The sequence below is a fragment of the Geotrypetes seraphini genome, chromosome 18, assembly GCF_902459505.1.
Source record: "Geotrypetes seraphini chromosome 18, aGeoSer1.1, whole genome shotgun sequence".
NCBI lineage: Eukaryota > Metazoa > Chordata > Amphibia > Gymnophiona > Dermophiidae > Geotrypetes > Geotrypetes seraphini.
Window position 1 is genome coordinate 27,292,110 of NC_047101.1, and position 26,490 is coordinate 27,318,599.

The following is a 26,490-nucleotide window of genomic DNA, read 5'->3' on the forward strand; positions in this document are numbered from 1 at the left end:
CGCCTCTAAAACCGAACTCTTATGGATCAGGAAAAAAAACACCAAATACCCACGCCCTACACTAACATGGGACTCCACTCTACTAACGGCAACAGATCAGGTTCGCAGCCTAGGAGTAACCCTAGACGGACACCTATCCCTATCTGCCCACATATCCCAAGTAATCTCTACCTCTTTCTACTACCTTCGCCAACTGAAAAGGATCAAACCCTACATCTCCACACCGGACCTCGCCCAACTCCTCTACGCATATGTTCTCTCCAGAATGGATTATTGTAACTCCCTATTTAATGGACTAACCAAAAATAATCTCAAACGCCTTCAACGGGTCCAAAATGCAGCTATCCGCCTCCTACACAACCTCAACTACCACGATCCCATCTCCCCAGCACTCCATGCTGAACACTGGCTCCCAATTAGCCAGCGCTGTGCCTTCAAGGCCCTGACAATTGCCCACAAGACAATTTATTCCTCCACCCCCTCCTACATAAAATCCAAGCTTCCCATCTACACCCCCACTCGCACCCTCCGCTCAAAATCAGAGATACGCCTATGCACCCCCCCCGGAAGGTCCCTCCTCACAGAAACTGCCCGCAAACGGTCCTACAGCCACTTCATTCCTCACCTCTGGAACCAACTCCCCCCTCAACTCAGACAACAGAACTCATTATTAACATTCCGCAAATTGATAAAGACCCTCCTCTTCAACTAAAGATCACCCTCTATCTTCTCCCCCCCCCTTAAACCCCCTCTCTCCTCTCTCCCCTGCCTATCCTCTCCCTAAATCTCAATATAGTCCTCTCCTAGTCCTTACACTGACAAACTGTATCTAAACTCATAGAACTGTTCTTAACCTAAACTACTTATATGTAAAGTCTACTCTTAATTTGCTTATTCTCCCTTTATTTAAATTCATCACATTCTTATAGTCCAAACATTTAAACATGTTGTACTTCTTATATGTCAAATTACTCTCCATTGTGTATGTTCACTTGTAGACCGTTCTGAGCTACTGGGAGGACGGGATAGAAATCTAAATAAATAAATAAATAAAATAAATAAATAAATAAATAAATAAATAAATAATTATTCCCCCCCCCCAGTCCACGCCTCTCACTTCCCCCCCCGAGAAGGGCCCTAGCAGTCGTGAACTTCTTTTGTCCATGTCTTGAATCCTAAACCGCTTAGAACCTAACGGATGTAGCGGTATATAAGAAATAAATTACATTACATTACATTATCACCTTGCTGAGGCTGATTTGTTTGTTATACAACACTGTATGTCTTCAGGATGGTGTCCTTGTAAGCAGTCTTATGCAGCAAATGGAAACAAAGATGCAAGGGTGACATTCCAGCATCCTGGCCATGCCTGGATCCCATGGCTTGCTTTAGAGACAGGCACCAAGCCCCCACATCCCTACTCCCCCGTCATCCTTCAGGGGTTGTTACTTGTTATGGGTGTTTTATGTGGCTTCTCAGGGTGCCTTGCATATATCATACGGCACTGATAACAGCTCAGTACAAATGAACAATGGTCACCGAACCTTGGAGAAGTATCCTCCTTAGGAAGACAAGAACTAGGCCAGCAGGAGTATCATTGTCATAGATTAGCAAAGTACATGCTGTTCTATCTGGTTAGCTTGTAAGGAAAGGCTGCTTAGACTGTGAGAAAATATGTATTAAAATGGCTGTAGTGTCCAACATACACTAGGTAGTTCTCCACCAGGTAGTTCAGGTTATCCAACTCAGTGTGAATAGAGGGCAGTTCAGTATACAGTGTACACAGCGTGTAAATGGAAGCTAATTTTCCTGTAATAGAGTGAGAAATGCTGAATTACAGAAAATTCAGTTTGTCAAAATCAAAAGGGGAAAGTGTGTGTGTGTGTGTGTGTGTGGGGGGGGGTTTGGGACTTCTATACTGCTTTTTTGTAGTTTTACAACCACACTCAAAGCGGTTTACATACAGATACGTCAAGCATTTTCCCTATATGTTATTGTCAGCTCATAATCTATCTAATGTACCTGGGGCAGTGGAGGATTAAGTGACTTGGCTAGGGGTCACGAGGAGTAACGCAGGGTTTGTATCCACAACCTCACATTGCTGAGGCTGTAGCTCTAACCACTACACCACGCTCTTCTCAATCAAACCTCTGGATTTAATCTTAAATTCTCATGCTATTATTTTCATAAAAACTCTCAGGAGCAGCATTTTTGTGAGTATTATCTGTCTTTCTTTTCTTAGGGTGATGGCAGAAAGTGATTTTTTACACACACTGCTCAACAAGGTGACTGCATCCAAAGGAGACAGTGGAGGTCAAGGTAAACAGGTTTATCCTAATCAAACAACAACAACAAAATAAAATAATTTTTTAGCAGTTGCTTATGTGGATGTTCAGAAGCTCTGTGCATCACTATTTTCCTGCTTCAGATTGTTGCAGTTGACTGGAAGATTCAGTTCCAAAGAGAGAGCGGTGTAAAGTTGCTCATTCCCAAATACATAAAACTGTATCAAATCACATACATGACTGGAAAAGAAAACCTTTCAATTACAATAAAAAAAACATGTATAACTAAATAAAAACAATACCAAAACCCACATTTTTTTTTAGTTCAAAGAGTTTTATTGATTTTATAAAAGATGAAATACAAAGCCAACAACGTGTGCTCCAACAAGGAACACATTATAACAATGTCTTTAACAAATGTGAAGTGCATCCACAGTGAGATAATAGTCACAGATGATTGAATGCATCAGAAATAAAATAGAAGTTGAGGAGACATTAGTTCAAGAAAAGGAAATAAAACACATTAGGTGATAAGTTCTAACAATGTACCAGAGTAATGTATATGATCAAAATATGCAGCCGGCATTAAAAACGCTAGAGTGGCTTTGTAAAGGAGGGGGTTATATTGTAAAAAACCAATGGGGGCAAAAATCAAATCATATAACGAAATCAAATTACTCATATAACAGACATAAATAAAAACATATCAATTCAGATTTTATAAAAATAAAATGAATCATCTTTATGTTCAATGACTAAATGGAAACTTACCCACTTTATTCAGTCAAATCAGTTAGGTAAACTTTGTGAACTGTCAAAAAGGTCCTCAACAAAGACTAAAACCAGAAATCTTTGTTAAAAACTAAATGAAATTAGTCAAATGGATCCTTCAAAATAAAAGACAGCATAACACACTAACCCCCTTTTACAAAACCGCGCAAGAGGTTTTTAGCACCAACTGGAGCGTCGGATCAGTGCAGAGCATTCAGTTGTACAGTTTTGTAAAAGGGGGAATAAATAAAATAACTTGGGGGGGGCACTAGTGAGCTCTGACACAAATGGCAGCCTAGAGAACGAGCTCTGGAGGAAATTAAGATAAGACTCTGAAAACCATCATATAACCCACTCTGAATTTGTTATTTTTACCACTCGTCGCTACTTAAACATGGCTGCATCGAAGCCGGGCAAACGCAAAAGTGTGGAGCCTGTTTCCCCTCACAAAAACAACCTTGGCAAATCTGACAATGAGAACGCTGCCTTTTTAGAAGAACTTCGTGGCATTAAAGATCTACCACGATATCGCTGAGACACCAACCACGATATCGCTGAGATAAAGACAGTTATCCCAGGACAAGCAGGCAGCATATTCTTGACTGATGGGTGACGGCACCGACGGAGCCCCGGTACGGACAATTTTAGAGTGATTGCACTCTAAGAACTTAGAAAGTTCTGGTAGGCCGCACCGCGCACGCGCGAGTGCCTTCCCGCCCGACAGAGGCGCGCGGTCCCCAGTTTCTTAGTTTCCGCGGAGCTAAGAAGACGCGTCTCTCTCAATGGCCGTTGTGAGAGAATTTTTGTGAAACTTCCCGCTCGCGAAAACTTGCTGAGGAAATTTTATTTCCTTTCCTTTTTTCTTTATTTTCTTCTTTTAAAAAAAAACAAAAAAAAAACATTACTGTTTTTTCCTTATTTTCGGTTTTGCCCCGGCGGGGCCTTTAGCCACCATCGAGGCCTCGGCCTTCGATTTGGCTGAAGCCGTTTTTACATTCATGCCCCCCCAACCCGGCTTCAAAAAGTGCCAGCGGTGTGCACGACCAATTTCACTGACTGATCCTCATAATTGGTGTCTCCAGTGTCTTGGTCCCGACCATCGAGCGTCAACCTGCACCCGCTGTGCAACTCTAAAAAAGAGGACTCTTAAAAATCGAGAAATCCAACAGAAATTATTGTTTGGTGCCAAAATGTCTGATTCTACACCGACATCGGCACCGGCGCAGTCGGCACCCACATCATCGACACCACGCGATACCGCGGCGGTGTCGACTCCAGGTAAGCCGGCTAAGAAGCCTTCCCCGTTGGAGCGTCCTCCGGTCTCGATGGCAGCGAGCCCAATCCTGCCGACCTCGAGGCGCCCACGGAAGCGCTCTGCTCCAATAGAGGTGAGCCCCTCTACATTGGGGTCCTCATCCTCGGAGCGTAGAGCGGCACCGCAGGTACCATTAAAGAAAAAGACGGTACCGGTGCCTTCCCTTGAGGAGCGGATAGCTGCTGTTCTGAAGGCGCAACTTAAAGAACAGCTACAGCACCTCCTGCCTTCAGTCCTGGCATCGACTTTACCGGTACCAGTCCAGTCTGAGCCACCGGTACCGATAGTGGATCGTCCTATTTTATCGACATCCACTTTGTCGGTACCGGTACAGTCGGTTTCTTCGGTCTCCATGCCGATTCTGGCACCGGAGCCGAGAGCTCACCATCAAGCTGTACAGACTTCGGCTCCGGTGCGTACAGTGACATCTCCCGGTACCGAATCAGGCAGGTCGGGGAAGTCTCTTCGCAAATCCCATCATTTAGAGCCTTCCACTCCAGAATCTCGAGACCGGAGTTTTCAGGTTCGGGATCCTGACTTATGGGGTGACTCAGAGGATCCTAATCTTTCGGAAGGAGAATGCTCTTCTGGTGATGAGGACCCATCTGCTTTAGGAGCCTCCTCTAGACCAGAAGTGTCTTCCTTTTCTTCATTTTTGAAGGAAATGTGTGACTCTCTCTCCATTCCTTTGGAGGCTGAGTCAAAGAAATCCAAGGCTTTTCTAGATGCCTTGGACTTTGACCAACCTCCAAAAGAATACCTTAAGTTACCTCTCCATGATATTTTGAGAGAGACATTTTATAAGAATCTGGAATCTCCCTTGACTATTCCTGGAGCTCCCAGAAAATTGGATTCCTTGTATAAGGTCTTTCCTATACCTGGGTTTGACAAGCCCCAACTACCTCATGAGTCCCTTTTAGTTGAGTCCACTTTAAAAAAGTCCAAAGGGGCTAGTGTATATGCCTCAGTCCCTCCTGGCAGAGAGGGCAAATCTATGGACAAGTTTGGTAAAAGGCTATACCAAAATGCTATGTTAGCTAATCGATCAGGAAATTATGCATTCCATTTCTCTTTTTACCTTAAGCAGTTGATTCAAAATCTCACTGCTTTTGAGAAATATCTTCCTGATCGGAAAAAGTCTGCTTTTCACCACACTTGTTCATCTCTTTTACAGCTCCGAAAATTCATGGTAAGATCCATTTATGATACTTTCGAGCTGACCTCCAGAGCCACAGCCATGTCAGTGGCCATGCGACGACTAGCCTGGCTTCGTGTTTCAGAACTGGACGTTAATCACCAGGATCGGCTAGCCAATGCACCTTGCTTAGGGGATGAGCTGTTTGGAGATTCCATGGACTCCACTACTCAAAAACTATCGGCTCATGAGACCAGATGGGACACACTTCTTAAAACTAAGAAGCCTCCACCATCCAGGCCCTTTCGTCCACAATCAACCTACCAACGTAGATTTGTGGCTCATCCTCTGCCTCAAACTGCACAACAACCTAGACGTCAAAGGCAACAGCGACCAGCTGCTAGACAACCTCAGCAACAACAGCAGGTAAAACCTACACCTGCACAAAAGTCTACCCAGCCCTTTTGACTTGGTTCTCCAAAACATAGCCAGTCTTGCTCCTTCTACCCAACTTCCACAGCCTATAGGAGGACGCCTTTCTTATTTCATAAGCCGTTGGGAAATTATCACATCAGATCAGTGGGTCCTGAACATCATCCACCACGGCTACTCTCTCAACTTTCAGACTCTACCTCCTCCAAGTCAACCAAAAGAGTCTGCTTCGCACACTCCTCAGTCTTTCCTTCTTCTCCAGGAGGTTCAATCCCTCCTCCTTCTGAACGCCATAGAGGAGGTCCCTCTAGATCAAAAGGGACAGGGATTCTACTCCCGTTACTTTTTGGTCCCCAAAAAAACAGGAGATCTCAGACCCATTCTAGATCTCCGCGATCTCAACAAATATTTGGTCAAAGAAAAGTTCAAAATGCTTTCTCTAGCCATTCTTTATCCTCTTCTAAATCAGGGCGACTGGCTATGTTCCCTCGATCTCAAAGAAGCATACACTCATATACCGGTCAATCTGGCCTCCAGACAGTACCTCCGCTTCATGATCAATCGCTGTCATTACCAATACAAGGTGCTACCCTTCGGTCTTGCCTCCTCTCCAAGAGTGTTTACCAAATGCCTGATTGTGGTGGCTGCTTTTCTACGCTCCCACCACCTTCAGGTGTTTCCTTACCTGGACGACTGGTTGATAAAGACCAATTCATCTCAGACAGTACTCCAGACCACCAACCAGACCATCAGGTTTCTTCAACTTCTGGGGTTCGAGATCAATCTACCCAAATCTCATCTCATCCCCACTCAGAGGCTTCAATTCATAGGAGCTGTCTTGGACACAGTCCTCATGAGAGCATTCCTGCCGTCCAACCGTCTTCAAACACTTCAATCTCTATGTCAGCAGGTGCTTTCACAGCGTTCCATCTCAGCAAAGCGAATGATGATTCTCTTGGGTCACATGGCCTCCACAGTTCATGTCACACCCCTCGCACGTCTTCACCTGCGCACTCCTCAATGGACCCTAGCTACCCAGTGGTCCCAAGCGACGGATCCTTGCTCACAACACATATCTGTGACATCATCTCTTCGTCAGTCTCTACAATGGTGGTTGGTATCCTCAAATCTATCCAGAGGTCTTCTGTTCCACCAACCTCCTCATCAACTAGTCATCACCACCGATGCCTCCCCTTATGCATGGGGAGCTCACTTGAACGAGTTCCAAACTCAAGGCCTTTGGACAGTCCAGGAAAAGAAGCGTCACATCAATTTCCTGGAACTCAGAGCCATGTTTTATGCCCTCAAGGCTTTTCAACATCTTCTCTTTCCTCAAGTTGTCCTGTTATGCACAGACAATCAAGTTGCGATGTACTACATCAACAAGCAGGGTGGGACGGGCTCCCGCCTCTTATGCCAGGAAGCCCAGAAGATCTGGACTTGGGCCATAAATCACCATCTATTCCTGAAAGCTATTTACATTCAGGGAGAGGAGAATTCCTTAGCGGACAAGCTCAGCAGAATTCTTCAGCCTCACGAGTGGACACTCGATCCTGTAACTCTACAATCCATCTTCGCTCAATGGGGCACTCCTCAGATAGACCTCTTTGCAGCTCCTCACAATCATCAGCTGCCCCTATTCTGCTCCAGACTCTACTCTCCTCACCGTCTGGCAGCAGATGCATTTCTCCTCGATTGGTCCAATCTGTTCCTGTATGCCTTCCCTCCTCTGCCTCTCATGTTGAGAACCTTGTTCAAACTCAAGAGGGATCAAGCAACCATGATTCTGATTGCTCCGAGGTGGCCCAGGCAACATTGGTTCTCCCTTCTACTTCAACTCAGTTCCAGGGAACCTTTTCTTCTGCCTCTGTATCCTTCTCTGCTTACTCAACATCAGGAAACCCTTCTACATCCCAACCTACAGTCTCTGCACCTGACAGCTTGGTATCTCTCGGGCTGACTTCTCATGATACATTCTTGTCTCAGCCTGTTCGCTCGATTCTGGATGCCTCCAGGAAACCGGCCACTCTTCAATGTTACCATCAGAAGTGGACACGGTTTTCTTCATGGTGTCTTCTTCATCATTATGATCCCACTTCCCTTGCAGTGGAGACCTTGTTGGATTATCTCCTTTCTTTGTCAGACTCTGGCCTCAAGTCCACTTCAATAAGAGTCCATCTCAGTGCTATAGCGGCTTTTCATGAGCCAGTCCATGGAAAACTCCTCTCAGCTCACCCCTTGGTATCCAGGTTCATGCGAGGTCTTTTTAATCTGAAACCACCTCTTAAAAGCCCTCCTGTTATCTGGGATCTCAATGTAGTTCTTGCCGCTTTAATGAAGCCTCCGTTTGAACCATTGGCGACTACTTCTTTCAAGTTTCTCACTTGGAAGGTACTTTTCCTTATTGCTCTTACCTCTGCCAGGAGGGTCAGTGAGCTGCATGCACTAGTGTCGGATCCACCTTTTACGGTCTTTCATCATGACAAGGTGGTTCTGCGTACACATCCAAAGTTTCTCCCTAAGGTTGTCTCTGAATTCCATCTCAACCAATCCATTATTCTGCCTGTCTTCTTTCCGAAACCTCACTCTCATTCTGGTGAACAGGCTCTGCATACTTTGGACTGTAAGAGGGCTCTGGCTTACTATTTAGACCGTACTAAGCCCCACAGATCATCTCCCCAACTCTTTCTTTCCTTTGATCCGAATAAATTGGGATACCCTGTCTCTAAACGTACGTTGTCTAATTGGCTGGCAGCGTGCATTTCATTCTGTTATGCTCAGACTGGACTGACACTGGATCGTTCTGTCACGGCCCATAGAGTCCGAGCCATGGCAGCATCTGTAGCTTTCCTCCGTTCCACTCCTATTGAGGAAATCTGCAAGGCTGCTACTTGGTCCTCAGTTCATACTTTTACATCTCATTATTGTCTGGACACTTTTTCCAGACGGGATGGACACTTCGGCCAATCTGTTTTACAAAATTTGTTTTCCTAATGGCCAACCATCCCACCATCCCTTTTTTGTTAGCTTGGAGGTCACCCATCAGTCAAGAATATGCTGCCTGCTTGTCCTGGGATAAAGCACAGTTACTTACCGTAACAGGTGTTATCCAGGGACAGCAGGCAGATATTCTTGCGTCCCTCCCTCCTCCCCAGGTTGGCTTCTTAGCTGGCTTATCCTAACTGGGGACCGCGCGCCTCTGTCGGGCGGGAAGGCACTCGTGCGTGCGCGGTGCGGCCTACCAGAACTTTCTAAGTTCTTAGAGTGCAATCACTCTAAAATTGTCCGTACCGGGGCTCCGTCGGTGCCGTCACCCATCAGTCAAGAATATCTGCCTGCTGTCCCTGGATAACACCTGTTACGGTAAGTAACTGTGCTATTTGACCAATTTAAAAGGTGAATTTTCTAAAGCGCTTACTCGAATCGAAGTCCTGGAAACTAAGGCTATGGCGACCGATGAATCCCTTAAATTCCTGCGTCGCCAGGCCTTGCACACTGCACAGCTTGAACGTGCGCTGGAGGACGCGAATAGCAGGGCACGACAAAATGGATTCCGTCTAATGGGCCTAACGGAAGGCCGAGAATTGTGCGACATCGTTGAATTTCTGGGGGCGCTTCTGCCACAAATACTGAAGCTGCCTGAAACACCTAAACTGGACTTCAATAACGCGTTCCGGGTACCACATCAACGACACCAGTCGACCCGCTACCCACGCCCAATCGTAGTGACTATGATGTGACACACTCAAACCATGCTGATAATGCAGCATGTGAAGCTTCATGGCCCGATCGTCTTTGAGGGCAACAAGCTGATTTTTGTGTCGGACTTGTCCAAAGAAACAGCAAAACGTAGGAAGCAGTTGGCATACAGACCTACACTGAAAGATTTGGGCGCGAAGTTTGGTATCCTGTTCCCTGCCCGCATGCGGGTTACTTTTAAGAACAAGATTACTGATTTTGCTAACCCTGCCGATCTAGCAGAGTTTATTGAGTCTGTACAACCCTCGACCATAGATAAGACTTGATCACTAATATCTTGGCTCTTTAGTACTGCCTGTCCTTTATCTATGTGTTGCCCACTTGGGTTTGTGCCTCATTATTTTTCTGCTGTGTTGCTTCATGAATAGTTGATTTGACATGTTCTTGACTATCTGTTATACAACTTTGATGGTTTACAGTTTTCACTGTTTGGTTTCCTCCATGAGCCCGTTTCCCTGGGCTATTAGTGCTGACTACTACTCCCATAGGTCATTGTTAGCTATTGCTAACTAGATGTTCATTACAGTCTGTGCTATGTTTGGTTTCCTTCACACACAGGTTGTCATTCATGCATTGTTTTATTTCTTACCTATTGTACGTATTATTATCTCATGCTACTATATGCCTAGAATCTGTACTATTGTACTATGTCTATAACATGCTTTTCCCTTAATGTCAAAGGGCTTCACAACCCGGTGAAACGGGCCAAAATATTGTGCTATGTTGAAAAGTTTACACCTGACATCATTCTCCTACAAGAGACTCACATGTCAATGCTGGACTCTTCTAAACTCTCTTTGAAATGGTGTTATCCTGTTTTGTACTCAGCAGCTGTACAAAAAAACGGGAGAGTAGCTACCTTCATACGTCGACAAGAAGACTTTGTCATCATATCTCACACTGCCGATGTGGAAGGCAGATGGCTGACAGTACGTTTAAAAATCAATGGAGACTTTCTTACTATCATTTAACATCTATGCCCCTAATGTGGATTGCCCTGCCAATATGATCACATCAATTGGGGATTCCCGTGTCATCTTGGGTGGTGACTTTAACTTAATACTGAATCCTCTGATAGACAGAAAATCCACTGTGCCCTACAGAAAATCTAGATCTTGGTTTAAACTACAGGAAATTCTGGCACAGCTAAATCTTGGAGATCCCTGGAGAACATTGCATCTGACGGACACAGAATACACTTTTATCCCAGGACAAGCAGGCAGCATATTCTTGACTGATGGGTGACGGCACCGACGGAGCCCCGGTACGGACAATTTTAGAGTGATTGCACTCTAAGAACTTGGAAAGTTCTGGCATGCCGCACCGCGCACGCGCGAGTGCCTTCCCGCCCGACAGAGGCGCGCGGTCCCCAGTTTCTTAGTTTCCGCGGAGCTAAGAAGACGCGTTTTTTCAACGGCTGTTGAAAATTTTTTTGACTTGCCTTCCCGCTCGCGTAAACCTTTTTGGCTTTTGCCTCTTTCTTTTTTCTTTCATTTTTGTGAAAAAAAAAAAAAAAAAATTATTTTGTTTTTGATTCAATTTGGCTTTTCCCCTGCGGGGCCTTCTGCCACCATCGAAGCCTCGGCCTTCGATTTGGCTGAAGCGGTATTCACGTTCATGCCCCCTCAGCCAGGTTTTAAAAAGTGCCAGCGGTGTGCTCGGCCCATATCTCTCACGGACCCACACAACTGGTGCTTACAGTGTTTGGGTCCTGAGCATCACCTGCACCCGCTGTGCCACACTTAAAAAAAGAACATTGAAAAATCGCCAAATCCAACAGCGATTACTGTTCGGTGCTGAGATGTCCGATCCCGTTCCATCGACTCCGGCTTCGGCACCAGTTCAGTCGGCACCCTCTTCTTCGACGCCGCGAGACTCCGCGCCGGCGTCCCAACATGCAGGTAAGCCGGCTAAGAAGCCTTCCCCGCTGGAGCGTCCTCCGGTCTCGAGTGCAGTGAGTCCAATCCTGCCGACTGTGAGGCGCCAGCGGAAGCGCTCCGCCCCTATCGAGGTGAGTCCCTCGACATCGGGCTCCTCATCTCCGGGGCGTCGAGCGGCACCGCAGGTACCGCAGAAGAAAAAAGCGGTACCGGTGCCATCCCTTGATGACCGTATTACGGCCATTCTCCAAGCACAGCTCAAGCAGCAATTGCAACAGCTCCTTCCAACTATCCTGGCACCGAACCTTCCGGTACTGGTCCGCACTGAGCCGGTACCGATAGTGGAACAACCTGTGCTGTCGGTATCCACTCCCTCGGTACCGATTCACTCCACCTCATCGGTATCGATGCCAGTCCTTGCGCCGGAGCCGAGAGCTCAACATCAATCGGTGCAGACTTCGGCTCCGGTGTAACCGATTACATCGCCTGGGTTGATATCGATGAGATCGGGTAAGTCGGTGCGCAAGACCCGGCATGTGGACCCATCTACCCCTGAGTCTCGGGATCGCTCTTCCCATGTCAGGGATCCTGATCTGTGGGGAGATTCAGAAGAGCCTTTTCTCTCTGAAGGAGAATGTTCCTCAGATGAGGAGGAGTCTGCTGTACATGACCCGTCCTCTAAGCATGACACTTCATCTTTCTCCAGTTTCCTGAAAGATATGTGTGATTCTCTGTCCATTCCTTTGGAGGCTGAGTCCAAAAAGTCTAAAGCTTTTTTGGACGCCCTGGACTTTGACCAACCTCCAAAGGAATTTTTGAAGCTCCCTCTTCATGACATCTTGAGGGAGACTTTTTACAAGAATTTAGAGACTCCCTTAACGGTTCCAGGGGCCCCACGTAAGTTAGACTCTCTGTACAAAGTAATTCCCATTCCTGGGTTCGACAAACCACAACTTCCTCATGAATCTTTACTTGTCGAATCCACCCTTAAAAAATCTTCAGGAGCCAGTGTATATGCTTCTGTACCTCCTGGCAGAGAGGGTAAAGCCATGGACAAATTTGGTAAGAGGCTCTACCAAAATGCAATGTTGGCAAATAGAGCTGGAAATTATGGCTTTCATTTTTCTTTCTATCTGAAACATCTCCTTACCACCATGGCTTCCTTTGAGAAATACCTTCCTCAACGGAAACAACAATCTTTCCACCATTGCTTGTCTTCTCTGTTTCAACTGCGTAAGTTCATGGTTAGGTCCATTTACGACACCTTCGAACTTACTTCCAGAGCGACAGCAATGTCTGTGGCAATGCGTCGCCTGGCCTGGCTTCGGGTATCTGAACTTGATGTTAATCATCAAGATCGGTTAGCCAACGCCCCGTGCCTAGGGGATGAGCTTTTTGGGGAATCCATGGATTCGACTACTCAAAAGCTGTCTGCTCATGAGACACGTTGGGATACCCTTCTTAAAAATAAGAAAAAGCCTCCCCCAACAAGGCCTTTTAGACAACAGTCAGCCTTTCAACGCCGCTTCACAGCTCGGCCATTGCCAACAACTGCTCAGCAACCCAGGCGTCAACGACAGCAACAGCGTCAGCCTCCCAGACAACAACAGCAACAGCAGCCTGTGAAGCCAACTCCACAGCAGAAGACACAGCCCTTTTGACTTACTTCTCCAAAGTATAGCCAGTACTCCTATATCTGCTCTCCTGCCTCAACCTATAGGAGGTCGTCTCTCTCTATTTCTCAGCCGGTGGGAAGTTATCACTTCGGACCAATGGGTCCTCAATATCATCCGCCACGGCTACTCTCTCAACTTTCAGACTCTTCCGTCCCAAAACCTGCCAAAAGAGTCTGCTTTGAACAGTCCTCAATCTGCCCTCCTTATTCAGGAAGTTCAATCCCTCCTTCTTCTAAACGCTATAGAAGAAGTTCCTCTAGATCAAAAGGGGCAGGGATTCTACTCCCGTTATTTTCTAGTCCCCAAAAAAACAGGAGATCTCAGACCAATTCTAGATCTTCGCGATCTCAACAAACATCTGGTAAAGGAAAAATTCAAGATGCTTTCCTTAGCCATTCTTTATCCTCTTCTCAACCAAGACGACTGGCTATGCTCCCTCGATCTCAAAGAAGCATACACTCACATACCAATCAATGTAACCTCAAGACAGTATCTCCGTTTCATGATCAATCATTGTCATTACCAGTACAAGGTGCTGCCCTTCGGTCTTGCTTCCTCTCCAAGGGTGTTCACCAAATGTCTCATCGTGGTAGCTGCTTTTCTACGCTCTCACCACCTTCAGGTATTTCCTTACCTGGACGACTGGTTAATCAAGGCCACATCCGCTCCAGCAGTTCTCCTGGCCACCAACCAAACCATCCAGTTTCTACAAATATTGGGATTCGAGATCAATCTACCCAAGTCTCATCTCATTCCCACTCAAAGACTCCAATTCATTGGAGCGATATTGGACACACTCCTCATGAGAGCATTCCTACCATCCAACCGTCTTCAGACTCTTCAGTCTCTATGTCAGCAGGTGCTTCCTCAACATTCTATCTCTGCCAAACAAATGATGATACTCTTGGGTCACATGGCATCCACAGTTCATGTCGCACCCCTCGTACGTCTTCACCTGCGAACTCCTCAATGGACCCTTGCTACTCAGTGGTCCCAAGCGACGGATCCTTGCTCACGACACATCTCTGTGACATCATCTCTTCGTCAATCTCTACAATGGTGGTTGGTATCCTCAAATCTATCCAGAGGTCTTCTGTTCCATCAACCTCCTCATCAACTAGTCATCACCACCGACGCCTCTCCTTATGCATGGGGAGCTCATTTGAACGAGTTCCAGACTCAAGGTCTTTGGACAGCCCAGGAAAAGAAGCATCATATCAATTTCCTGGAACTCAGAGCGATGTTTTATGCCCTCAAGGCCTTCCAACATCTTCTCTTTCCTCAGGTCCTTCTGCTGTGCACAGACAATCAAGTGGCCATGTACTACATCAACAAGCAAGGGGGGACAGGCTCTCGCCTCTTGTGCCAGGAAGCACAGAAGATCTGGACTTGGGCCATAGATCACCATCTCTTCCTGAAAGCTATCTATATTCAGGGAGAACAGAATTCCTTAGCGGACAAGCTCAGCAGAATTCTACAGCCTCACGAGTGGACACTCGATCCTGTAACTCTACAGTCTATCTTCGCTCAATGGGGCACTCCTCAGATAGACCTCTTTGCAGCTCCTCACAATCACCAGCTGCCCCTATTCTGCTCCAGACTCTACTCCCCTCACCGTCTGGCAGCAGATGCATTTCTCCTCGACTGGTCAAATCTGTTCCTGTATGCTTTCCCTCCTCTGCCTCTCATGTTGAGAACCTTATTCAAGCTCAAGAGGGAACGAGCCACCATGATTCTGATTGCTCCGAGGTGGCCCAGGCAACATTGGTTCTCCCTTCTACGTCAACTCAGTTCCAGGGAACCTTTTCTTCTTCCACTGTATCCTTCTCTGCTTACGCAGCATCAGGAGACCCTTCTACATCCCAACCTCCAGTCTCTGCACCTGACGGCTTGGTATCTCTCGGGCTGACTTCTCATGATACGCTTTTGTCTCAGCCTGTTCGTTCCATTCTAGATGCTTCCAGGAAACCAGCCACTCTGCAATGTTACCATCAGAAGTGGACGAGATTTTCTTCCTGGTGTCTTCTTCATCATCTTGATCCAACTTCCCTGGCAGTGGAGACGTTGTTGGATTATTTGCTTTCTTTGTCTGACTCTGGCCTTAAGTCCTCTTCCATCAGAGTCCACCTCAGTGCCATTGCTGCTTTTCATGAGCCGATCCATGGAAAACTTCTATCAGCTCATCCCCTGGTGTCCAGGTTCATGCGGGGTCTTTTCAATGTGAAACCATCTATTAAAGCCCCTCCTGTTATCTGGGATCTCAATGTGGTTCTTTCCGCCTTAATGAAGCCTCCATTTGAACCTTTGGCTACCGCTTCTTTCAAGTTTCTCACTTGGAAGGTACTTTTCCTTATTGCTCTTACCTCTGCCAGGAGGGTCAGTGAGCTTCATGCACTGGTTGCAGATCCACCTTTTACGGTCTTTCACCATGACAAGGTGGTTCTGCGTACACATCCAAAGTTTCTCCCTAAGGTTGTCTCTGAATTCCATCTCAACCAATCCATTGTTCTGCCTGTTTTCTTTCCAAAACCTCATTCTCATTCTGGGGAACAAGCTCTACATACTTTGGATTGTAAAAGGGCTCTAGCTTACTATCTAGATCGTACGAAACCCCACAGATCAGTTCCCCAACTCTTTCTGTCCTTTGATCCCTAAAAAATTGGGACGTCCTGTTTCTAAACGTACGTTGTCTAATTGGCTGGCAGCGTGCATTTCATTCTGTTATGCTCAGACCGGACTGACACTGGAAGGTTCTGTCACGGCCCATAAAGTCCGAGCAATGGCAGCATCTGTAGCTTTCCTCCGTTCCACTCCTATTGAGGAAATCTGCAAGGCTGCTACTTGGTCCTCAGTTCATACTTTTACATCTCATTATTGTCTGGATGCATTCTCCAGACGGGATGGACACTTCGGCCAATCTGTTTTGCAAAATTTGTTTTCCTAATGGCCAACCTTCCCTCCATCCCTCTTTTTGTTAGCTTGGAGGTCACCCATCAGTCAAGAATATGCTGCCTGCTTGTCCTGGGATAAAGCACAGTTACTTACCGTAACAGGTGTTATCCAGGGACAGCAGGCAGATATTCTTGCGTCCCTCCCACCTCCCCGGGTTGGCTTCTTAGCTGGCTTATCATAACTGGGGACCGCGCGCCTCTGTCGGGCGGGAAGGCACTCGCGTGTGCGCGGTGCGGCATGCCAGAACTTTCCAAGTTCTTAGAGTGCAATCACTCTAAAATTGTCCGTACCCGGGCTCCGTCGGTGCCGTCACCCATCAGTCAAGAATATCTGCCTGCTGTCCCTGGATAACACCTGTTACGGTAAGTAACTGTGCTTTTTCTCTGCTCCGCACGCATCCTATTCTAGACTCGTTTTCTTTTTGTTAAGTTATGCTTTAATGTCGAAAGTAACCACGGCAACAATTGGTGAAATTGCCGTCTCAGACCATGCTCCCATACTTCTCACTTTCCAGGATCTGGGTGTCCCAATCAACAAAGGAGCGTGGAGATTTAATTCCAGCCTAGTGTCAGATGATATATTTCTGGATGAAATTTGAAGTCATATCTTGAATTTCTTTGAGCTGAATAAGCCTGAGGATACCTCCTGGACCACCACCTGGGACTGCTTTAAAGACTTCATTCGCGGCATGATAATCTCCTATACGGCCCGCCGCAAAAAGCGTCTTGCTGAGCAAGAATCTGCTCTACAACAGAAACTAAAGGAAGCAGAAGACTATCACAAACAACATCTGAAGGATGTAGATTCTTTGAACTCTCTGAGGAAATTAAGATTTGAATACAATCTGCTTCTCAGCTCAGCTGCTGCCCAGGAGGTCTTTATGCAGTCAGCACACTATTATGCAACTGTAAACAAATGCGGACACCAACTTGCTGAATATGTTAAAATTAGGTCGGAACGAACCACGATACCTGCTATTAAAGATGACGTGGATCATCTTTGGACGAACAATGTTGACATCTGCTCTCATTTTCGACAATTTTACACTGCTTTATATGCCTCTGATATGCCTGATGCCCTATTATTTGATCCTTTCCTGGCTAACCTACCTCACTCTACCATCACTGATATGGACAATGCAATATTATCGTCATCTCTGGATGGTTCACAGGTCACAGAGGCTTTACTCTCCATGGCTAAGAAGAAAACTCCAGGGCCTGATGGGCTCACAGTTGAGTTCTATCTAGCGTTTCAAGACCTAATTCCTGTTTTATTGAAATTTTTTGAGTATCTCATTACCACTGGAGACGTTCAGGGAACGTTTACTGAAGCTACAATTATAGTGCTTTTAAAACCTGACAAAGATCCTTTGGATGTGCAGAATTATAGACATCTATCGCTGATTAACACAGATGCGAAGATCTTCGCAAAATTGTTGGCCGTTTGGCTTCAAGCGGTGCTACCTACAGTGATACACACTTCTCAAAGCGGCTTCATGTCTGGTCGCCTTTCATCTGACAATACAAGACTTTTTTCTCACATCATACATCAAGCTCAACACTCTACTGCTCCCCTAGTGGCTGTGGCCTTAGATGCTGAAAAAGCCTTTGACCGTGCTGAATGGTCCTTCTTATTTCACGTGATGCGATGGTTTGGATTTTCTGAAACTTTTATTGATATGGTACGGATCCTCTAACCCAACAACTAACTTACGGATCAACAATTATCTGTTGGAGCCTTTTCACCCTACCCGTGGGACCAGGCAAGGTTGCCCTCTCTCCCCCTTATTGTTCAACATAGCCTTGGAACCTTTACTCATTGCTGTCAGATCGAACTCGCACATCCTAGGTTTTCAACAAGGGGCTTTTCAAGCGAAACTTTCTGGATATGCGGACGATATATTACTTTACTCTGACCCTAATTACCTCCACAATATTTTCGCTATGCCAGGGTTTCTGGCTACAAACTCAACATCTCCAAAACTGAGATAATGCCTCTTAATAGTGTGCTGTGACTCCTTGAAACAATTTGGTGTACAATTGTCTCCTCGAAAACTGAAATACCTGGGATTATTTTTTGGCCCTTCATTGGAAGAAACCGGCAGTTATAACTCGGATTTGTTATTTCAAGTTGCCAGAATGCTGACGGAACGTTGGTCTCCACTGAAATTATCTTGGTTGGAAATATTGGATACCATCAAGATGATACGAACCCCCAAGATTAATTATATTCTTTCCATCATTCATTTTTTGCTGTCTCCGAGAGTGTATACTCGACTAGAGTCAATTTTGGTCAAATTTTTCTGGAATCAAAAAACACCTCATATAGCTCTGAAAAAACTGAAGTCAGGCAAGGAATCTGGAGGTGTGAACTTTCCCAGTTATTATGAATACCACTTGGCCTTCTTGTCTCGACAAGGATCGAAATAGCTGCTGGACTGCCCGCAGCCACGTCCCTCATCTTGGCTTCTCCTTGAACGTGAATTGCTCACTGAGTATAGCTTGCGTTTTCTAACTTTTACAGCACCTCACCACAACATCATGGATAATATCATCTTCTCTTCCACTAAAAAAGCATTACAAATTCTGGATGAAATTGCAGACACTAGATGGAACTCAACACTTCACTCTTCCATTTGAAACAACCCACATATTAAGATCCAAGGCCAATACATCAAATGGCAGTCCTGGATTAAACTGGGCATTTGGACCTTAAACCATTTAATGGAGAACTCTAAATTACTTCCGTTTACAATGTTGGCCTCTAAATTTCATATACCTGCGCATCATTTTTTCCGCTGGATGCAACTACATCACTGTATCTCCACCTGTCACTTGATTGAAAATCTGGCTTCCGCTACTCCATCATTGAGTCTCTGGTGCTCTGAATACTGTGGTGAACGCAAGGAAGCTTCTGCTTGGTATAAACTCATGAGGAATAGTAAATATTCCCATTGCTTAGCATTACGTGATATCTGGAGTCATGATATTAATATTGAATTTCCACCTGCCACCTGGGAACACATATGGTTATCTGCTAGGACATCTCTTAAGTCTTCATCAATGGTTCAAATGATGTTTTTCATATTACATAGGGCTTACTGGACACCTTATAGACTTTCAAAAATTGATAACAAAAACTCGAATAAATGTTGGTCTTGCTCTAATGACATAGGCACTTTTGATCATATGTTATATCATTGTCCGAATGTCAAGTCCTATTGGTCTCAGGTGTGGTCTATTATTTGTGATATTTTACCTATTACTTCTGCACTTTCTTTTTCAATAGTCATCTTTGGTTCAGCTGCTTTAACTGAGGACCTAATTGCATACCAATACTGGTTATTATATTGTCTGCTTCAACTGGCACTCAAGCCTGTTTTGTCTAATTGGAAAGACTCTTCTACCTTGGACTCTATCTGGTGGAACACTTTATGTTTATATGTTAAATTTGAAAAGATAGCTGCTGGGGCCCTCTTTTGGCTATGTTATGATTACACTAGCTCTGGGCATTTTTATGCTCTTCCTGCAGTACTATCTCAACTGACTGACTATGTTTGGCGTAGCTCCTGTGTTTGTGAACATGGAACCTTTGTGACATAGTTCTGTAATGTTGTTTTCTTTCTTCTTTTCTCTGTACTGTTTTTTTATATTTGCACAAAATAATAAGAGATTGAACAGAAAAAAAAAATAACTTAAGATATAAAAAAATTGGTGTAAAGGCTCTATCCTGGGACCACTCCTTTGCTTACTTGGAGCGCTGATCTCCTCCCATGATTTCCAGTATCACCTCTATGCTGACGACTCCCAGATCTACCTTTCTGCATCAGATAGCTCTACTGAAACCCAGACCTGGATCTCAGCCTGCCTGTCTAACATTGCTGCCTGGATGTCCCACTACCATCTAAAACCGAATATGGCTATAAAAGAGCTGCTCTTCTTCCCGCCTAAACCCACTTTAGAGAATGACACTGTGGTTGTTACCCGCCGAAACGGGGGAGAGAAAGGAAGTGATTGCTGCAGGTGCAGGGAGAAAACCATTCACCGCCCCGTGGAGCAGTGAATGGCCTTGTCTCTGCAGTGAAGGGAGGGAATGCACACGGTCACCGATCACGCTCCCTCCATACTGATAGCCGCCGCCCGATCACTGCCGCTGCCACCCAAGCATCTCCCTCCATCCTGATTGCCGCCGCCACCTGAGCCCGATTGCCGCCCAAGCATCTCCCTCCCTCCATCCTGAGCGCCACCGCCTGAGCCCGATCGCATCTCCCTCCCTGCCTTACCTTTGCGGCAGAGAATTTCTCTAAATGTGCTTCTTTACCAGCAGAGGCAGCTAAAATACAGGAACGTTCAGTTATGCCATCACATCAGCTGGCGGCATAGCTGAACTTACCATCAAATCATGAGAAGACAGCAGTGGTGTAGTAAGGAGGAAAGGGGACGGACCGCCCTGGGCACAGTCTTGGTAGGGACGCTGGCACCTCTCCTCCTCTCTGCCCCCCCAGCTCTAACCTGCTGCTCGTGTCGGCCAAGGCCAGCATGGGCAGCAAGTTGGAGATGCTGGTCGTGCCACGGAAGTTAAAGATGTATGGAGGAAGAGAAGGGGACTACTACTACTACTACTACCATTTATCACTTCTATAGTGGCATAGTAAGGTAAAATGTTCTGTGATGAGTATTGTCTTGCACCTGAGCAAGGGACATCGACACCTTCTTGAAAGCTCAAGGTTTAAAAAATAATAAAACATGCAAAATGACACCAGCGCAAGGTTTTAAAAATTATAATTAAGATTTATTGAGTTATTGTTTCTATTTTTCCATTATGAGATTCAAAAGAATAAAGCATAATTGCTTGCATTAACAGTTGCGCTAATGGGAGATCGTTATAGTTACCAAATGCTGGCCTTCTGATAACGAGCTCACCTCAGGATCTCATGACCCTCTATTATATACTTTTGGCTCAGTGACATCATCAGTTTGACAACCAATAAAAATCAACAAAAAAGGTGTTTCAAATTAGACAAAGACTAAAGTTTCAGAAAAGTACATTTGTTTGCTTATAGTCGTTTCTGAATATAAATCATAATTTTCACAAAAGTATATTAAGAGAAATTATTTGTTAAAAAGATGCTGAAATGTTCTCAGCCCTATGAGGAATAAAAGCTCTCCCTAAGCTGACAGGTTATGGATCTTCACACAGAAACCTTAGCCTGGAGGAGGAGGGGCTGGTTCCCCCTCTCTATGCTAGAGACTGTTAATTATGTCCAGATGTTATTTTAGGATTTCTTTAGGTTGCAAAGATATATCATATGTTTTTTCAAAACTCATTCTTTTGTTCAATACACAGTCATATAATCACATTTACTTCATTCATACTTGCTTGGCCAAGCATTCCATACATTCATAATTTTCATTTATAACTATATTTAATTCTTGTTATATCTTAGTTTGGGACACATTATCTTCCTAACCAGTCTACAGCACATGTGGTATTAATTAACACCACGATGCTGAGAACAAAGACTTGGAAAACAAAATGGATTCCAAAGACTGAGTAGATATAGAAAAGACAGAGAACCAAAATGGATTCCATGTATCCTTTATGATTTCCTACATGATCTAGCCTAACAGAAAGTACACAAAAAGAACACCATTCTTTCCCTTATATTAATCTGTAGTGTGTTTTTCTGGCTTTAGCTTCATTTATATTCAGATTTTTATTCACCAGTTTGTCGTACGTTTCTATTGGGCGTAGCCTTAACTAACACATATGCTTTTATCTAACTAGAAGTACCCAGAATCATACGAAAAACAGGCACTTTTGTAGAAAAACTCCACAAAAATACTGCACTATCATGTTCTGATATCCATTCCATTACCGTCACATAAACATCACCCCCTACTGGCCACTCCTCACACCCCTCTCCTATGAGTGTGCACCAGACAGAGCCTCCAGGTGGGCCACCTCTTTCCTGCCTTAGGGCTAGATTCACAAAGGGCATGGATCAGATCCGATCAGATCCGTGTCTGGGGGGCTGATTCACGAATCACCCTCATGCAAATGAGGGCAATTGGAATCACGCCCCCATTCGACTGTCAGGATCGCTCTCTAGCAATCCCGACGCATGCGCAGACCATCTGTAGATGGTCTGTGCATGCTTAAGAGCAGCGACCTTTTTTTTAACTTTATTTTTAATCTAGCTGTTTTTACTTTTTCTTCACGAGCCTGTGGTTTTAACCCGCTTTAAACCCACGGGTTAAAACCACATGCTCGAAGTGTGGGGGAAGGGCAGGAGATTCGGGGCGAGAGTCAGGGCAGAAGGAGAGATTTGGATCAGGCAGAAGAGAGCAGGAGATTCGGGGCAGGCAGGAGATCGGGGCTGATAGCAGAGAGCTGGGTGGCAGAAGGCAGGGCAGTCGGAAAGGACCTCAGCGACTGGTCCTCAGCAGTTGCTTATTTTTAGATTGGCCAGCCCAATCGGTATTGATTTTTTATTTTAGTGAATCGCTTCCTGCCTGCATTTGAATGCCGTTCCCCTTCATTTGGGACAGAGGTTAGTGAGTCAGGTTGGAGGGAAATTGGGGCGTAAAGGGGTCGCTAAGTGATCGGAAGTTGATCGGTGGGAATCTAGCCCTTACTCGCTTCTTTGCAGGGCTTGGGCGATGGTACCTGCACGCTGCACTTGGCTAACCCGGAAGCCTTCCCTTTGATGTCGGAGGAAAGACTTCCAGGTCAGCTGCAGGCACTGTGCGGTTTTGTGAAGGAGAGACTTGCACGGTCTGTGTCTGTGTATGGCTGTTTGGTGGAGGATGGGCTGGGGAGGGCTTCAATGGCTGGGAGGGTGTAGATGGGCTGGAGTAAGTCTTAATAGAGATTTCGGCAGTTGGAACCCAAGCACTGTACAGGGTAAAGCTTTGGATTCTTGCCCAGAAATAGCTAAGAAGAAAAAAAAAAAAAAAAAAAAATTAAATTGAATCAGGTTGGGCAGACTGGATGGACCATTTGGGTCTTTATCTGCCGTCATCTACTATGTTACTATAAATTTCAAGTATTTAAAGATGTCTAATCATTTAAATATACCATTAATGGCTCCCATATATTTTTAAAATTCTTATAATTCCCATTCTGCAACGCAAGAACTCTCTCCATTTTATATATATAACATACTGAATTCCACCAAAATGTAAAATTAAGTCTTGTATAGTCTTTCCAATTCCTAGTTATGTGCTGAATGGCAACTCCTGTTAATATTAATAATAACTTATTATTAGATGTTGAAATTTGACTTTTATACCTCATTGAAGTACCGAATAGAATTGTATCATATGACAAGGCAACATGATTTTCTAATAGCAAATTAATTTGGGGCCAGATTGATTTCCAGAATGCATTAATACAAGGACAGAAATAAATTAAATGATCCAAAGTCCCTATATCTTGATAACAATGCCAACATCTATTAGACCTAGAACTATCTACTTTTTGTAAACGAACTGGGGTCCAAAACACTCTATGTAACAAAAACAACCATGTTTGCCTCATAGATGCCGACATTGTAGATTTTATTCTCCAAGACCAAATTCGCGTGGCCATTGAGATGCAGATATTTGGTGCTTAATCTCAATGCTCCAAATATCCCTCAACCCATTTTTCTTTTTTCAAATACTCACTAAGTAATTTATACCACTGCGCGGCTTGATGACCCAAGAAATCCGCCTGAAAGCAAAGGAATTCTAAACTATATTGATTATTAAGATTCTTCCATTCAGGGAACCCCTTCCGAATAGCCTGCTTCAACTGCAACCATTTAAAATTTTGATTCTTATTTAAACCATATTTATGTTGCAATTGTGAAAAACTAAGCAGGGAACCATTTAAAATAGTATCATTCAAGGTACGAATACCTCCAATAATCCATTGCTTCCAGACGATTTGAAACCCGCCAATTCCGCCAATTTTAATCTTGGAGTTTACCCAAATGGATTGGTGTAATGATTTAGAAATTGGAATAGGTGACAAGTTACTAACATATCGTAATATTTTCCATGTATCAACAAATATTTTATTTTCTCTATATCTTCTAAGTATTTTTATACTTAGCAAATGAACCAAGTGCAAAGGAAACAGGAGTCGCCATTCCAAGTATAACCAATCTGGGACATTCTCCATGAGCTCTGGGAGGATCCAATACATACCCTGACGTAAAATATAGGCTTGGTGATACCTATAAAAATTTGGAAAATTTACCCCTCCCTCCATAATTGATTTTTGTAAAGATACTAATGCAGTTCTTGGCCTTTAACCCATCCAAACAAATTTTGTAAGAATACCATTTAACTTTTTATAGAAGGACCCCTGAAAAAAAACTGGTATCATACTCATTTGATAACAAACAGGCAATATCATCATTTTAATAGTTTGAACTCTCCCCCACCATGATAAATGCAACGGATTCCACTTCTCACACATTTCTGTAACTTTTTTAATAAAAGTTTTTCATTTTCCTTTATTGTATCCTCAATATTATTTTTAATAAGGATACCTAAATACTTTAGACCCTCGTCTTTCCATACAAAGGTAAATAAATCAAATAGTCCTTTGACACAATGAACACTAAGCGGGAGAACTTCAGACTTACTCCAATTAATCTTATATCCTGAAAATTTTCCAAATCTCTCTATCAATTCAAGTAAGAATGGTATGGTGATCTCTGGATTCCTCAAATAAAGTAGTATATCATCTGCATAAGCAGAGAGTTTATATTCCCAATTCGAATAAGGAATACCCTGTATCCCCTTTGCTTGATTAATAGCAATTAACAGGGGCTCCAAGACAACATCAAAGAGCAAAGGAGATAAGGGACAACCCTGTCTAACCCCCCTTCGCAAGTCAAATCTATCTGATAAACTATTATTAATGTATAATCTTGCACCAGGAGAGCTATACAGTGTCTGAATCATTTGAATGAAACCAGACCCCACCCCAAACCAATCCAGTGCTTGATACATAAAGTTCCATTCTACCCTGTCAAAGGCCTTTTCTGCATCTAGAGAGACCAAGAAAGTCGGGTCCATTCACTGTTTTTGTTAAATTTAAAGTATGAAAAGCCAATCTAGTGTTATGAGAAGAATGTCTCCTTGCAACAAATCCTGTTTGGTGAGTATCAATAATAAAAGGGAAAGCTTTTGCCAATCTTAAAGCCAACACTTTAGCAAGAATTTTCCCATCCACATTTATTAATGAAATAGGCCTGTAGTTTGATACCAAAGTTGGATCTCTGTTTGGTTTTGGTAGAACAATAACCACCGAATCTGTCATAGTACCTGAAATACAACCATTAGTCAGTTGATGCTGATACAAATTTAACAAATATGGTAAAAGGTTAATTTGAAATGATTTATAGAATTCTACAGTAAAACCATCACCACCTGGAGCGGATCCAACTCTAAGAGACTTCAATGCTATTTCCAATTCTTTTAGCGATATAGGTTCTTCTAAACTTCCTTTTATATGCTCAGGAATTTTTGGACCTATAATTGAATTCAAAAAATTTAAACCATCTTGTTCTTTATTTCTATAAGTCTCTGAAGAATATAGGTCCTTATAGAAAGCAAGAAATTGCTGTAAAATATGCTCATTCTTAGTATATGAATCACCTCTATTATTTTTTATTACAACAATCTTTGTCCTCCTTTTTTTTGCCTTAAGATAATTTGCTAATAATTTCCCAGCCTTATTTGAATTTCCATAATACTGAGCAAGCTTTGAAGATAATTCATTATATTTAGCTTTAGCTTTTAGTAAAATTTGTAATGTATTTTGTTCCCATCTATTAATTAACTTATTTTCCAAAATTTTGATTTCTTTTTCCAAATCATAAAATTGTTTTTTAGCTTGTTTTCTAACATAAGCTGAATATGAAATAATATACCCTCTCATAGTTGCTTTAAAAGCATCCCATACCACCTCAATATTAATATCTCCAGATTCATTAATTTGAAAAAACTCAATCATTTTTGATTTAAACTCATCAATACATTTTAAATCTGCAATCAGAGCATTATTGAATCTCCAAATCGGCATTGAATCAACTTGTTCATCTAATTGCAATTCAATCCAAACACCACCATGACCAGATAAAATTATAGGATCTATGATGGCTTTAGTCACTTTCTGAGGTATTTTATCTGAAACAAATATATAATTTATTCTTGAAAAATAATTATGCACTTGAGAACAAAAGGAAAATTCCCGATTATTAAAATGAAGACTACGCCATATATCT

General features: G+C 43.9%; 1 protein-coding gene across 5 annotated transcripts in view; it reads left to right on the forward strand.

Moving 5' to 3' along the window:
* The window catches only part of DOCK2 (dedicator of cytokinesis 2), a 601,528-nt gene that overhangs the window by 191,446 nt on the left and 383,592 nt on the right, over positions 1-26,490 (forward strand). For all 5 annotated transcript variants that reach the window (XM_033927247.1, XM_033927252.1, XM_033927251.1 and 2 more), the window contains one exon: positions 2,243-2,319. In XM_033927247.1, coding sequence (XP_033783138.1) covers positions 2,243-2,319 — 77 coding nt within the window. The remainder of the gene's footprint in view (positions 1-2,242; positions 2,320-26,490) is intronic.